Here is a 15046-nt window from a genome sequence, read left to right on the forward strand (position 1 = left end):
GTGCAGCTGCATTCTGGTGTCAGTGGCGTTAAATCAACCAGATTTTTTTTGTCTTGATTACGACTGCACAGTGTTAAATGACAAATTGCATGGTGGCCAAGTCACACTCATTTGCATGGGCTTTACATACGTGAGGTTGGACTCAAGCATCTGAGAAAACGCTGCATTTAGGGAGTGTTGTGTCCAAATGTGAGCAGGGCCAGCGGGAGTACTCAAGCACCTGCGGATGAATATCTGCTCTCCCAGACAGACAGGCCGACAAGCTCACAGACAGGCCGACAACCCGAGGACAGATGTCTTTCTGAAACAGGGACAAAATTATTCGTCAGGAGAAAAGAGCTATTCTCATAAACTCATTTTGAAGAATCTAGGCTGCAACAATTATGGTAATCCTGGCTCAAATAACTGACCCTGCGAACAGACAAGTTTCTCATAATAGCAACAAAAGACAGAGATATGCAGGGCAGGGAAAATGCGCTTTTGTGCAGTACATCTAAGTTTAAGGACTATCTTACTACCATTATTGTCCAGTGTAGTGGGTTATGAATGTCAACTGCACTGTTAGACTTTTTCTGTTTAATTTAGTAATGCATATGTGATCTTCAGAAATCAACTCAGCAACTGCATTCATATCCAAAAAGCACAGGTAGTGAGGAAAAAATGGTAGTCTACCTACATTTTGTTTTGGTCGAAAGTCGAAAATGTTGCCCATTAGGTTATACAGTAGCAGTGATTGAATGGCAAACAACTAATATATCTAACTTTAATAGAATTTCTCTAGTTAGAATCAACTTGCTTATGAATTCATTCTATCTAACTTATGTTCTCAAAGCAAAGCTGAAGAGAAAATCAATGTAGGCTACGAATACACTCACGTGCTGAGAAAATACTCTTGACAACAAATTATCATACCCTCTTCTGGGGGCGTGAGGGACGGGTGAATTTAACTAAGATTCCTGACCTGTCAGACGGACATTCCTCTCACGCATGATAACGAGCTAACTCACTTGTAAGAACTGTAAGACCAGTAGGAAGCCACTTGACCAACAACCAAGAACATTTTGGAAGAAGTTAACTGTTACCGGAAAATTTCATTTTTAACATGTAAAATGACTCCGGTGGAGTGAATTCAATCGCGCGCAATGACTGTTACATGGAGTTTATTCACAATTCTGAGTTTGATAGGTTATACGGAATCAAAGTGCTCTCCGACATCTTACTACAAAAATTGTTGGATTAGACGATTTCCTGGCCTTTATATTGATGTTGAAGAGTCTCAAAGAAGAGGTGCCCAACTTCTCAATTTTTACCAAGAGGAGACTGCGCTGAAATGCAGCAGAACATGTTGCCTCACGCGAAACTGTAAGTTGTCCTCACATTATAGCCTAAACAGCGTGTAGCCTAAAGTTTGGAGATGTTATCATGACGAATTGTAGCTACTCAATTTATAGCCAGTGAAACGTAAATTACAGCATGTTAAAATTACACACAGGTTACAACTATTATTTGAATTAGGCTACGTAGAGTTAATTAAATTAGTATATAACTGTGTCAACATATAACTCGCATGTGTTGTAAAAGAATACGTCGGGTCTCTCCCCTTCAGAATATTTACCCATATTTTCTCTTGCATATGCCAGTTTCCTGTAACCTGGCCGTGTTCCATTACAATACATCTCAAGAGACAGTCAACTGTTTCCATCTCCACTGCCCCTCATTAGAAAGCTGCATCCTTCGACAGAGGCGCAATGCCATTTTATACAATGTCACAAAAGGTGAGCTATACTACAGTATGCAGGGGGGAAAATCCCACTTTAGTTTTGTTTATTGCTAATATAAGTGATTGCTGAAGTATGAATTCTTCATTTCAATAGGCTTTTTCCAGTATTGTAGCAGAGTATGTTCTTTGCTTTTTCTTACAAGCATTATTCAGTGTGATGTCACTGTGTTGTGTATAAAAACATGAGAAACTGGCACCTGACCAAGTCTTTATCGCAGGTGTGGATCCTGACCTCTTGGTATTTGGCAAATCCTTCACCACAAACCTACTTCTGTGGCCACACATGGCCTCCTCCAGACTTAATGCCTCAGAGCCACTGGCCTCAGACAAGCGCCAGTTCAACCGCCCACCCATCCAGCCTCCAACCCCTGTACCAGCTAAAGAGCAAACAACCTTTCCACAGAGCTCGGCAAAGGTCTCTACCGCCTCGACAAGACATACACAACCCACAGAGGAGGCACTCAATGCCTCCATTGCTCCCACAGCCCTGACCAATGGGAAGACCCAGCCCTCCAGCTCAACTTCTTCCCAAGGATTAACTTCAGGGCCACATAAACTAACCACACCATGGCAAAACACCAAACTAACATCTCAATATGAAACACCAGTTTCACAGAACATAATAGCATCTCTCCATCAAATCACCCCATTACCGACACAGCAAACACCAGCTTCCCTGCATGCAAACCCATTGCGGCAACACACAACTCCTCCTACCCATCATGCGACTTCTGAACCACCTACAACCAAATCAACACTATTCACAGAGGCTAGAAACCCTACGACGATGGCTGCTCCTGTCAACATTGATGGTGGCCAGCTGTACCCCAATGACACTAAAGGCTACGTCAGTCGGAACCACACATCTGGAGAGGTTCCGGAACCTGGGGACCTGTCACCGGTGTGGCACCTGGCAGCAAACACACTGCTGATAGCCGCGGCAACCTGTTCGGCTGTGCTGGTGGGTTGCTGCTGCAGTGTGGTGGTGGTTGTGAGCTGGAGGGGTCGGAGGAGGAAGAAGGGCCGCTACAGGACATCCTTGAGGGGAAAGAAGAGCTCAATGCGCCTAGTCAAGTACGTTATCGTCCGGGAGAGCTTGTGAGACAGAAACAGCATGTACATAATGAGCTGCTACTACCAATGACTTGAAATGCCCACTCTGCCTGAGTATTCTCTAAAGATCCTTCAGATAGATAGATACTTTATTGATCCCCAGGGGAAATTCAAGGTCACAGTAGCATACAGACAACACACACACACACACATTCACTAACAGCAAAACTTCACTTCAGCGTCTCTCCCCACCCCTCTGTTGAGACTGTTGTTCTAAACTTTTCTCTCAGAGGATTAAAGGGTGAATTGGGTATAGGGTGTGCGTGTTGACAATCTTCAGCACCATATACTGACTATTCCAAAACAATCTGATACCAGCATCACAAGAAAAGCAATGGAACTTTTCAGGATTTGCCTAAAAGAAACAAACCAACATCGTTAATCTGTAAGCGCCCCTACGGATCAGTTCAAGCACTCTGCACAGTATTCCTAAAAATGATGGTGACTTTCAACAGTCTCATGTTGTAGTAGATGTTGGCTTTCATATGTTTCTTTTAGTAACAGATCGTACAGACTCATGTAATTCAATGAATGTTTTTTCAGATCACAAACCTGCAATAAATCTTCTCTTTCTAAGCAAATTAAATCTTGTTAGTTCCAAATAAAATTGATTTTGCATGGCTAGTTCAAGCTGTGAGAAAACAATTCCAATTCCTCAAGGTGGGGAGGTATCATTCAATGAGTTAATGGTTTTCAGGCAGCCACTTGTCAGCAGCCCTCTTTTGAGTGAAGTCATTTACAGGCAGAGAGATGATTCGATCTCATCTTGGCCGACCCATGCGGTGATGCAGCGGAGTGAGATCAAGCTGGAGAGGGCAGGCTTGATGGAGCGTGGTCTGTGTGTATGTGCTCCAAGCACTCAGATGGGGCCCTCCAAGCAAGACAAGGCACTGTTACAAAACCCAGGTGTATTCACAAAGCAGTGCCAGAATGCCAAGAGGAACTGGGAAGAGTGGGAGTGGTGGTTACGCTAAGAACGGGCCAAGATCCTCTCACGCTAACTTTGAGAGCAAAGTGCCGGAAACCTCGTCATTGGGCATCAAATTTCTCCACTCCCAGAATTACATGGACCAGAACAGAAAATTTGAGTCGCCTTGTATTCTTCACCAGACATCACTGAAAGCATCCTTTCAGCAGGGTGTTGGTCAGGTGAAACATGAAAGGACCTCTGTTCAATACAGCAAGAGAGTGGCTACCAGATAGAACAAGCAGTGTACATAGCATACTTATGACAATGTTGAATGAATGGATCATGACCATTCAGACCACTGGCTTAGTATCAAGAGCAGAAAAAAAACACTTAATCACAATAAGGTTTCACAGAAATTTATTTCAAATACACATTTCAGTATGAGGGATTTGTATACACTTTGAATACTTCTGGCACCCCTTTCCCACAGTCAGTCCAAACCAAAATGACAAGGTTTTTCTAACGGGTCTAATGGGAATGGTGACTACAACCACTTAGTCACTACCATGAGGCAGTTCCAGCCCAAAGCGTTTACAGTAACCCAGTCTGTTTTTGTCTGTACTGCTCATTGGAGTGCTCGTCGGTTAGACGTTCAAAAGCTTCTTCACAGCCTCCCGGTACTGCAGCATGGTCTCCTCGGTCTCACCCTCATTCTTCAGACGTGTGACCGAGTCCCGATACTCCTGCACCTCGGGCCGGCCGAGCAGCTCCTCACGCACAGTGCTGGGGTCCTCCTCGCCCTCGGAGGGGGCTCGCATACGCTGTAGCATGTCCAGAACGTTCTTCTGGGAGGGGCTGCCCTCCCAGTGGTACTCCTCCATGTCCTCGCGGGTTTTCTCGGCTTCCCATGCCTCCGTTTTCTAGATAGGTAAAGAGCAAAGACAACATATCCAATGAACACTGCACCATCTTCACGCTTATAAAATAAATGGGACTATGCTTTAAAAAGCAAAATGCAATAGTAGAGTGTACAAGAACTTTTTAGATGTCATACAATCTATTCATGCACAAAAAATGTGCATTCTTCTAAAAAATAAATATGATATAAGGGTAATAAAAACAATTCTGAATGACTACTGAAAGTTTATATCATTATATCAAAAAAAGGAAGAGGTCTGAAGGCCTTTTAGGCTGATGCCAATCAGCCACTCTGCTCAGGGCGAAGGTGAGGTCATGCGATATGAAGAGTGTTAGGGCACACTTCCGCACTAGCGCTTCAACTCTCAGAAGAGCGCCTCTCACAGTGATAGTGTTTCGCTATATGTGGGGCTCTCTCCACAGCTTGCTCCAGGCCGCGGCACACATTCTCCGCTGGACAAAAGCACCCATTGTGCATGGCCTGCCTAGTGCTGGCCCGTCATACATGGCCTGCCGGCGCAGAGCCTTCTCCACAGCCCAGGTGTTTAGCTTTAATGAGGATCATTACATCTATAGGGTTCCTCAGAGCCAGACTGACCCCACGACCTCCGGAGATAATCCTTCCGTTCTTTCTTCTCTTATTCCGTATAACCTCGGGGCCACAGTCAGAAATTGATGGCCTTCAGTCGTATGAAGGCAGACAGGTGCGATTTGGGCAATTCTCTGCAATCCAATTAGAACTGTGCCGACCCATTGACAACAGCCAATTCTGCCTCCAGTGACTGGCAATTTGGAGGACTCTGAATCAATTCAAAGTGATTGCCATTTAACATTTAAAGCTGAGGGAATAATTGCGGACTTCAGTGGAGTGAAGTGGCCCTTAACGAGGGGGACACTGGCGAGTGGAGGCCAGTGCTGATGGAGAAATAGCTGCTCCCGGAGCTCTTCTCCCTGTTGGTTTGAGCGGCGGCGCAAGATTAGCACACCGCTGTGTTAGCCATCGGAGACGCTTTCAAGCCGGCCCACAGATAGAATCGCCCGAACATCCTGTAAACAATCGGCCCCTTTGTGCGCTTGCCTTCCCCACAACCAACACACTGTCACTCTACCTGCACCCATCAACCCACAGGCAACACTGTGCTGGCCTTTGTGCGTACAAAAGGCCATCGGACAATGATCCACTTCCTGGCTGAGGTGCCCTTTTTTCCTATTTTTTCCCTTTCTTTTTTGGCAGAAAACAAAACACAACTGTGGCACATTCCCAACACTTTCGTGGCAAAGAGAGGGTCTGCACAACAGGCGGTCATTAATGCCCATCGGAGGTGAACGCTCATTCACACAGCAGGTCACCTGTTACCCTAATTGATCTTCTCACAAGCACTCTAGGATTAGCAGGCCCTCATCACGGCCTTTGGTGGCGGGATTCCGTTTCCTGTTTTCATCAGAAAAGGTCAGCAGCACAAAGCCCTTGATCTGCGATCCCGCATCTTAAGTCATGTAAATACATCCAAATGTCAGGGTTCCTACAGAGGCACCAGAGCACTGTGCAGTAATCACTGCTTGACATTAATTAGCATTTAAGAGTCGCCCTCTACTCTTTGTGAATCAGAAGGGACCCAATGATAAAACTGCCTTGCTTAAATTACAAACACCTCAGACTGTGTTGGCTGAATTATTTAATGCCTATTTGGTTACTGTCTGGGTGAATGGAATAATTGCAGCAAACACTATAGCTCCTCTGACAACACGTTACTGAGGTGCTTATGCTGCCTTGGCTCACAAATCACCCCTTCACTCTCGCAGTAGACTTTCCATTCTCAAGTTGCGTGAAGAGTGCGATCGGAATGGCTCACATTAGGAGGCATCAGTCAGATTTGTCTATGGCTCCAGTATCAGTCAATGACTATGTGAGTGGTGACTGCCCTGTCTATCAGAGGCTGCTCTGCAGGAGGGAAATATAGCAGCATATAACAGGGTATATACAGAAATCCTGAAGTGAAATTCAATACCTTTTAATACCTTTTTAAATACCTTCTCAAAGAAATTTAAAACCTCAAGAACACAGTGATGTTTCATTGGAGAAATAAATGAAATAAATTGAATTTCAGTTCATAGCCATCTGATCCTATACAATTGGATTCAATCCTATTTGCATAGATTTGGAATAATTGCACTTAAACTCTCACAGATTCTATTGTAGTTTCTGCAAGTTCAATATGGATTATAGGTCGAAAGTTGAATGAACGTGTACTTTCGATTTCCGACTCAAAAACATAACAATTTCAAGATGACTTTGCGTGTTGTGCCTTAATGTGCAAGTGAAAGTTATTGGACTACTTCGCCCGTGATATTAGGCTAGCCTAATGATCAAGTGAAGATTTTGTGGTGGGGCTCACAGTCTAGGAGCGGCGATTTGGATAGGCTATTCATTGTTTAAAAAATAGGTACAAAATTGAATACCTTGTAAAATCACGATTATTACATTTTAATGGGTTTTATTTTTACTAGGATGATTTGGAAAGATGGTGGACGGACCCGGAATGTTTACTTATTTTTCGGCCTCATGCACTCCATTTCTTCTCATTCCCCTAGAGGGTCAAGAGGTGAGAACGGCTGGCATGGAAAAGGCAAGCTTGCCTCAGCAGCGTCCCCAGTTAAACTTTCATGGGAGTGGGGCCACAAAGGACCTGAACAGGGGACCTGCTGAAATATTCATGCCTGCACTGAAAGGCAGAAGAAAGGGCTTTCTGTGTGCGTACATATAAAGCGTTTAATGTATATCCAACTATACCACCAACATAGACTGGGCCATCTCAAGTGTCAGTGCTTCATCGAGACATTCTGAATCCAATGGTGCAGTCAAATGCTCTAATGTTATATTTTATATTGTTTGTTCAGAGGTTTATTAAAACTACTAAGACCTCAGGATGCACATAATGTGGTCTCTACAATGGTGTAAACTTATGTTGTCATTTGACAAGTTTGACAGAACTTGAGAGGCATGAGAGAGTTGAACACTTACCCAAGACTCATGATAGAGCACGGTCAGGAGGTACATGGCATAATCATAGTTCTGCTGTCGTAAAGGGCAACTGAGAAGAGGAAGAAGTTTCGCTTAATATTATGTTACTGTGTAGCACAAGTATGAGAGTGGTTTTAAATCATATTAATGAATGCCTACCAGTCTGTGACAATGGTGAGTGCATCGGTCTCAATGCAATATCGGTTTCCCACTAACTTGATCATCTTCTTTCTGGCATGATCATCTAAATTCAGACTAGACAGCTTCACCTGCAGTGGACAGTGAAAAAAAAAAAACACATTAGAGGATGGTTTCAAACTAAGCATAAATAGGCATTCCGTTACGAAAAATGCATGTGGAAAATTGAATTTGAAAAATTGGACCATCCAGGGCCAGTAGTGATGAACAGGATGAGGGATAGTGAGGACCATACTGGGCCAGTAGTGATGAAGAGGATGAGGGATAGTGAGGACCATACTGGGACAGTAGTGATGAAGTGATGAACAGGATGAGGGATAGTGAGGACCATACTGGGCCAGTAGTGATGAAGAGGATGAGGGATAGTGAGGACCATACTGGGCCAGCGCTCCCATCCTCCGCCTCCATGATGAGCTGTGGCAGATGAGGAGGATCTATAGGGCAATTCCACGGAAAATGGACTTTGTGTCACATGCATAACGCCAGTAAAATGCCTTGGCATTTGTATGATGTGAATGATAATTCATTTTTTATGCATTTTTTCTCATGTACATTCTTCAGCCAAAAAGAGTAAATGCTCAAATTTCATGTAATCATTCACATCATACCATTCCATTACATTTGATTGGCGTTATGGATGTTACAAAAAGATAATTTTCCATGGAATTGCCCTACAGTATAAGTAAGTATATATACTCCTTTGATCCCATGAGTGAAATTTGGTCTCTGCATTTATCCCAATCCGTGAATTAGTGAAACACACTCAGCACACAGTGAGGTGAAGCACACACTGCACCCCACAAAATGAATTTTAACCCACATTTGGCGGGTGTTAATTTAGAACCCTACCTAGGACTAAAAGCGGTCTTATCTTACGTTAAATAGGTAGATTTTTCCCTCTTCTTTAGACCTGTACACAAATAGTCACCAGATCTCAACGGGTCATGCATAAGCCCATTGTTAGGCCAACCCTAACCAATACAACAAATCCCTGATGAGTTGAAAACTTATTTACAGGGATTCCACAGCTTAGTCGAGCGGTAAGTGCTCTTCCAAGGGAGAGAAAACCAAAGGGATTAGTGCATACATATGCCTGTGGATAGTGCCAGTAGAACCTACACGCGACACAGTCATGCAAACCTATGGATGAGGGAGGGCAAGTCTATTTGCATGGAGCCAGAGATGCACATTGTCTCATGCTTCTCCAACACACATATTGCACACTGCCCTCTCCCCACATGTGTCATTGGATTGGTGAGCCGTGGATCTGAGGGTACTAAGAATGCTGTTTTCAATGACTTTGCCAGCTTTGCCAGACCGAGCTGGGCAGCTCCAACTGTTTCAGTGAAGACTCCTGTCGGATTTATCCTACAATCTGACTTCTGATCAACCCCCATCCCTGTTTCCCCTGTCCCCCCACCATCTGACTTGACCCCTCCACTTGACCTCCACAATCCTAGACTAATCCATCAGGATTAATGGATGAAACAATTCCTACATTGGCGTTGCAATCTTCTGGTGAGTGCCAGTGGAGCAGATGGTGTTTGATTCATGTTCAAGTCAGATATATGAACCAATCTATTGTCCCTACTTGCACAACTGAGGATGAAAACAATGAACACAGTTTAAAATGTTGGGGTGTGAAGAAACATGCTGCCTAAATGACACACAGAGCCCACATGTAGCTGCACTTTGATTGACGATGTCATATTTAACAGATTATTTTTTAGGGTTTTTTCTGATTCAAATGACAGGTTAATAGAATGGGTCTTTTTTCATTATTCAACGTCACAGCCATTCATTGACGCAAAACAAGTTCAGGAAAGAGGCTGATTCTTTCAACAAGCTTACGTCACAGACCACTTGGAGTTGCAGACAATATCGGAGTTTTGGTTGATTTGACCATGTATTTGACCATCAGTTAACTTCGAAACAGGCACCTTACTTTGAACAGACAATAGCAATAGATCATAGAAGTGATTAACGTCAAAAATCTAGACTGGAGTAACTCAACATTAGGCATCTCCAATATGTTTAGAGTTCTAAAGATATCAAATAGCTCGTTATAGTTATCAAAATGATAGCTAAGGAGCCAGAAGTGCACACACATGGATAGCTATAAAAACTCTGTTTTTTATTATACTAAACATGACACAATTATTTTATAACCCCTTGAGCCAGCTCCTTTCTGTGTGATCTCAATGGTGTACTGTATGTTTGTGTGAAAGAATAAATCAGAACCTCTAGTATTACTCAACAATGAAGCAGATGTCTGATGAGTACACTGAAACACTACCGCCATAACATCATCCAGGTTAGTGCTACAATTGGGTGGTGGTGAGAGCACCCTACATGTGAAGCGCTTTGAAAGTATGTAGAAAACATACTTTTTTTGTTACAGTACACACACTCCCCCCCCAACCTCCCTTACAGACACTTACTCTGAGAGTGACTACACGGGCTTTTGGATTCCTCAGTGAACTGCCGGCAGACACAAATTCTTTGCTCTCTACTTGTATGGGAAAATGTTTTTCACTAGCAGCTTCAGAGTCCACACCTGCAGGCCACTCTGTGCAGAAGGCTTTGGAGAGATTACACAAAACATACATAAATATGGCAAACTCAACATAGTGTTTCTTTTCTTGCACAAATTGTACACATATTTACTAGCAGGGCTCTAAGTCAGCATTTTTTATACCGACAATTCAGAAAATTCTCTTACGTTTTAATGCCTCACAGTGTTTCTTAATGGCAGCAGGAGTTAAGTGCAGGAAGTTTGGAATCTGTAAAACAAAAAAGAAAAGAGTTCACATTATGTTATTAAAAATCCCTGATCAGAGAGCTGTTGCTGCTACAACACCGACGACATGGTTCATGACACGGACATGTAAATGTATGTGTAGGTAACATGTGCAAAACATTCAACTCACACTGGAGGCTGACAATACAATACTACCAAAATTGTTTATGTTTTGAAAATAAATTACAGGGATCCATTAATAAAACTCCTCAACACATGTCCAACATAGATCACTTTCGTATGCAGACATTAAAATCTATGTCACAGAACTTAACATAAGAGTTGTACCTTAATGAGCTCCAAGTTGCCCTTCTTCTCCGGAGGTACCCCTCTGTTCACTGGGTAACCCATCCGAACAGGTAAGGGTACAGCTGACGGCTTAAATGCTGCTGCAGATGGGTACACTGCTGTCCAGTCTTGGGCTTCTGGCATCTTCTCTGTTCTGGGTTCTCCAGACTATCGGAATGGAGATGTGAGTAATTTAGAGACACACTATGCATAAATACACTTTTATTTGCATTTATTCTGCAAATAAAAGTGTATTTATGCATAGTGCGGCCTCTCTCCTACTTTACTACAGGTATATGTAGTCTAACTATCCAGGCCAGCACTCTTAAAGTTTAAAAGTATACACATTGAGTGAAGCCTGCTCCTATCCTCATATAATGTAGAGAAAACAATCAAACGTCTGATGCATTGTGCAGGAGGGACTAAGTTGTACCGCACTGCTTAAAAGGTGAAACATAACTGGAAGGATATGGATACTTACTTCTCGCCTGGGCCTTCTTGGTCCTCTGTTGCTTCTGTCTGGGAAGCCTGAAAGAAAAACATTGTTGAAACCTAGAGACAAGTCACCATTTTGTAGCATGATACAATAAACTCTCTATAGCATTCTCAACCAACTTTATCTTGACTGTCTGATTTTTAACAAACGGGTCAAACCAGACAGCAAACCAGTACTCTGTACGTGGTACCATAACATGTCACTTGTTTCCGAGACAGCATAACTAATATGGTAGCAATAAAATTCAGCAACTAAACTGATAGTAAAAAAAAATACACTTCACATTACTTATGATATTTAGCTGGCTGAAGCAGCTAACTTTGTTGACATTCATACAGATAACGTCAGATGTTAGCGCTTAAGCTAAGTAATTAGCGTTTCTGTTGGTGCGAAAAAAGATCAACGACACATAATGATCAAAATTATACCTTTGGCATTGGTCGTAGATAACGCTGTTGAATAAGTAGCTCTTCTGCCCAATACATTGAGTGCATAATTTGTTAAGCAGTGACCGCTCGTCCGCGTAAAGGACAACGCCGTGGTGCACATTGTGGACGCAGACATGTTTGAAAGAAGCTGTGTGTGAGGAACTACGGAGCGGACGAAGGGACAATACATACTTCGACAGACTACCAACGCCATCAACTGGCAGCTTTTACGGATGATGATAAATAAAATAAAAAACAAAATTAATGAAAGTAAACTTGCACAGAAAACGGATGAAATGCCATTCGTGTCAAAATTATAGCGTGCATGTTTTCTGACTATGCCATTATATATGAACATGCACCATATTTTCACAAATGTGCAAGAAAAAAAAAGAGATATTTTAGAAACCTACCTGACAAGAGTACTGCAATGTAGTAGGCTGTAAGCATGATTGACAAAATACATGATTGGTATGACTTGGCCTACGTCATGCTCATGATAATGTTTGTAATCCTTTTCTCTGTTTTATTTATTTATTTAATATAGTAAACAGAGAGATAAGTGTCCCAGCCCCATCTGATATGCCTTTCCTTTGCTGTTGTGGTGGTGACGCGCAGATGGACACGCAAGAAGCGCGGGATGACAGCAGCCGTTTCACACGTGCTGTGCTGAAGCATCACCTGTTACAGTTGCGCTTATGGACAAGTAAACATCACTAATAGGGGAAGAACAACCATTACAGACGTCTCCGTTTCTAAAATGACCGGAATAGAAGTCACCATGCCAATAACTTTTTCTACATTTGTTAACATTTCATGTTATCCTGGCGCCTGTCAAACCAAGTCCTGCGAATTCTAACAGGCATCTTGACAGGTGGGAATGCTAACGGCGTCTGCCCAAATTCTTCTGTCTACGTGAGTTTTTAATTCGAAAATCTTTTAATGTCTCTTTTTGGATGCTTTCAGTGTAAGTTTTGAATATCATAGTTTCACAGTATAGGCTACATTATTCCAGAAACGTTGTCCTATCATTTAGCCTATACTTTTCCATTCTGTAGCCTATGGAAGACTTGTAGCACAGTGGAAACGGAACGTTAAAACAAAAATGTTGCCTGACGTTGGTTAAAATGATGTGTAGGGAGCCTAATGTGTGTTTGGAGTTGAGACACTTGTGATTATAGCAGGATATTATTTTCAAAATGCTCATAAAAGACTACTGCAATTTCCATTCAGTCTTAACGTGGCTATATTTTGTCAAGATACATGTTTTAGAGTTAGACGCTATGATTTGTAGAATATATATATATATATATATAGATATTTCTAAATAATAAATAATTATTTGAGGGAATTTTGCTCACTTTACAGCATTCGCTGTAGTCAGGCTGACAGTTGTGACTTTATTAAAATTGCGGGGAGGCTGTTCATGGTGTCCCATATAAAACTATTCAGTGCTGCATCTATGTGGCCTAGACCTGTGATGCCATTTTTTAAAAACATTTTTTTGGTTATGATAACCTAGGCATTTTTGTAGTAAAAGAGACCAGAATATGCACCTAACTACATTTCAGTTCAGAGGGTACTTCAGAGTGCCACAAAAAACGAGAGAATTTTGAAAAGGAGTGAATTATAGTAATGTCTGAGAAAGATGACTGAATTGGAAATTTTGTTGCAATAGGGCATGGCCCATTTTTCTGAATGAGTCATTATCATCATCATTATGAGCATTTTGCAATCAACTCATAATTGTAGAGTGGGTCATGAGTCATGAGTAGGCCTGCATGCGTGCATTAATATATTTCACCCATTGAGCGAGGCAAGAGTTTGTTAATAACACCATTTTGGCAGATCTGACCCCCTGCTCGTGGGCTTCTCAGTGACAGCCATTGTTTGGGTCTATGACTATCCAGTTTGGCAGAGAAACTTAATCTATGGGACAGAGCCATGGCAAAGGCTGTCAGCACATCTGCTGCCCTCAACGACAGACATGTGCTGTGGAGCTGGCTCCTGTTTCGGTGCTGCCTTTGGCTCACAAAGACATGTTTCCTATCACTCTACCAAGCAACTTTCCAGCGATGGATCGCTGCCTTTAAGGGAAAGGCTTGACCTTATTAACTGGGTATTTGACTCCACCATATAATTGTGTGTCTCATTTGGTTAGTGAGGCCTGCCAAGGGGACCAGACTTGGTATTCAAGTGCCATTACATCTAGCTGTGAGGGAAATGTAATAATGTAAATTAATAACATTGTATGTGCTGTGTCATAACTATCTCTATTTTCAGTTATTCCAGATATTATGGCCATCTTTGCTATTCACAACACACACAAGGACCCCATCCATTTAGAACTGAAATGGGAACTTATTCATATGCTTTCACAATGAAAGCTTTCTTTATAAATGGAATCAAACACATCATTTTAATAACACAACCATGGTCACATTACTGTCCATGCAACACATAAACCTACAGCAAGTTAACAAGAAAACTGTACTAACATTCACGTCAGGTGTCCAAATTACAGCGTTAATCCCCTCCATGTCCGTCTTGCAATATTGATGGTATGGAATCACTGTGGTGGTTTATCTGAGCCTTGATGAGTATCATGCCCTTTACTTAAAAAGTACAACGTGTATCTCTTCACCAGGTATTGGGTGGAGGTGATTGAGTCATAGGAGGTCTAAGATTTGTCTAAGATGCCTCTCAACTTAAGGACATTGAAGTTGCTGAATTGTACATAACAGCTGAGTAATGTTTGGGGATGTCCTTTCTTTTTTGACTGCTAAGACAATGAAGATAATTAGTTTAATCTTTCCAAATCTGTATGCTTTTGTAGGCCTGAGTGTTCAGAAGAGGCACTTTTTTTTTTTTTGCTTTTCAGATAACTTCCTAAATGGTGAGTGAAGTAGATTTATTCAGGCTAGGATCTGTAGGATTTGGATTGATGATGGATTTTGTTTTGATTTGTTTCCTGGCTTTCCCCCCTCTGCTCCTCTCCAGGAGCTTGACCATTCTGCACCCCCTGTGATCCGGTGTGGTGTGGAGCTCATGCGCTCCCCATCTGTGTGTGGTGTGGTGCGTTTGTACGCTCCC

The 15046-nt window shown here is 42.4% G+C and overlaps 3 protein-coding genes across 3 annotated transcripts in view; 2 read left to right on the top strand and 1 right to left on the bottom strand.

Moving 5' to 3' along the window:
• The first annotated feature begins 1142 nt into the window (after positions 1 to 1142).
• On the top strand, positions 1143 to 2882 carry LOC125302845. The gene is made up of 4 exons (XM_048256162.1): positions 1143 to 1362; positions 1641 to 1775; positions 1999 to 2150; positions 2601 to 2882. The coding sequence occupies exons 1-4, from the start codon at positions 1143 to 1145 to the stop codon at positions 2880 to 2882; spliced, it is 789 nt and encodes a 262-aa protein (XP_048112119.1).
• A 1321-nt stretch (positions 2883 to 4203) lies between these two features.
• mrps35 (mitochondrial ribosomal protein S35) lies at positions 4204 to 12128 on the bottom strand. The gene is made up of 8 exons (XM_048256063.1): positions 11954 to 12128; positions 11511 to 11557; positions 11030 to 11197; positions 10664 to 10724; positions 10383 to 10522; positions 7903 to 8012; positions 7744 to 7813; positions 4204 to 4723 (listed from the first exon to the last, which is right to left on the bottom strand). The coding sequence occupies exons 1-8, from the start codon at positions 12087 to 12089 to the stop codon at positions 4448 to 4450; spliced, it is 1008 nt and encodes a 335-aa protein (XP_048112020.1). The 5' UTR covers positions 12090 to 12128; the 3' UTR covers positions 4204 to 4447.
• Positions 12129 to 13897: 1769 nt separating this feature from the next.
• The window catches only part of kcnq1.2 (potassium voltage-gated channel, KQT-like subfamily, member 1.2), a 167768-nt gene continuing 166619 nt past the window's right edge, over positions 13898 to 15046 (top strand). The window contains 2 exon segments of the mRNA XM_048256163.1: positions 13898 to 13942; positions 14954 to 15036. Of these exon segments, the coding sequence (XP_048112120.1) occupies positions 13898 to 13942; positions 14954 to 15036 (128 nt within the window).

Source organism: Alosa alosa, chromosome 11 (genome assembly GCF_017589495.1).
Source record: "Alosa alosa isolate M-15738 ecotype Scorff River chromosome 11, AALO_Geno_1.1, whole genome shotgun sequence".
Classification (NCBI taxonomy): domain Eukaryota; kingdom Metazoa; phylum Chordata; class Actinopteri; order Clupeiformes; family Clupeidae; genus Alosa; species Alosa alosa.

Excerpts from the sequence above, each read along its gene's own strand:
- LOC125302845 (XM_048256162.1), top strand. The coding sequence starts at position 1,143 with ATGACTGTTACATGGAGTTTATTCACAATTCTGAGTTTGATAGGTTAT. Across the intron at positions 1,363-1,640 it reads ATGTTGCCTCACGCGAAACT|TTTCCTGTAACCTGGCCGTG; the intron begins GTAAGTTGTCCT and ends TGCATATGCCAG. Across the intron at positions 1,776-1,998 it reads TTTATACAATGTCACAAAAG|GTGTGGATCCTGACCTCTTG; the intron begins GTGAGCTATACT and ends TCTTTATCGCAG.
- mrps35 (XM_048256063.1), bottom strand. The coding sequence starts at position 12,089 with ATGTCTGCGTCCACAATGTGCACCACGGCGTTGTCCTTTACGCGGACG. Across the intron at positions 8,013-10,382 it reads CCCGTGTAGTCACTCTCAGA|GTGAAGCTGTCTAGTCTGAA; the intron begins GTAAGTGTCTGT and ends TGTCCACTGCAG. Across the intron at positions 7,814-7,902 it reads CTCACCATTGTCACAGACTG|TTGCCCTTTACGACAGCAGA; the intron begins GTAGGCATTCAT and ends TCCTCTTCTCAG.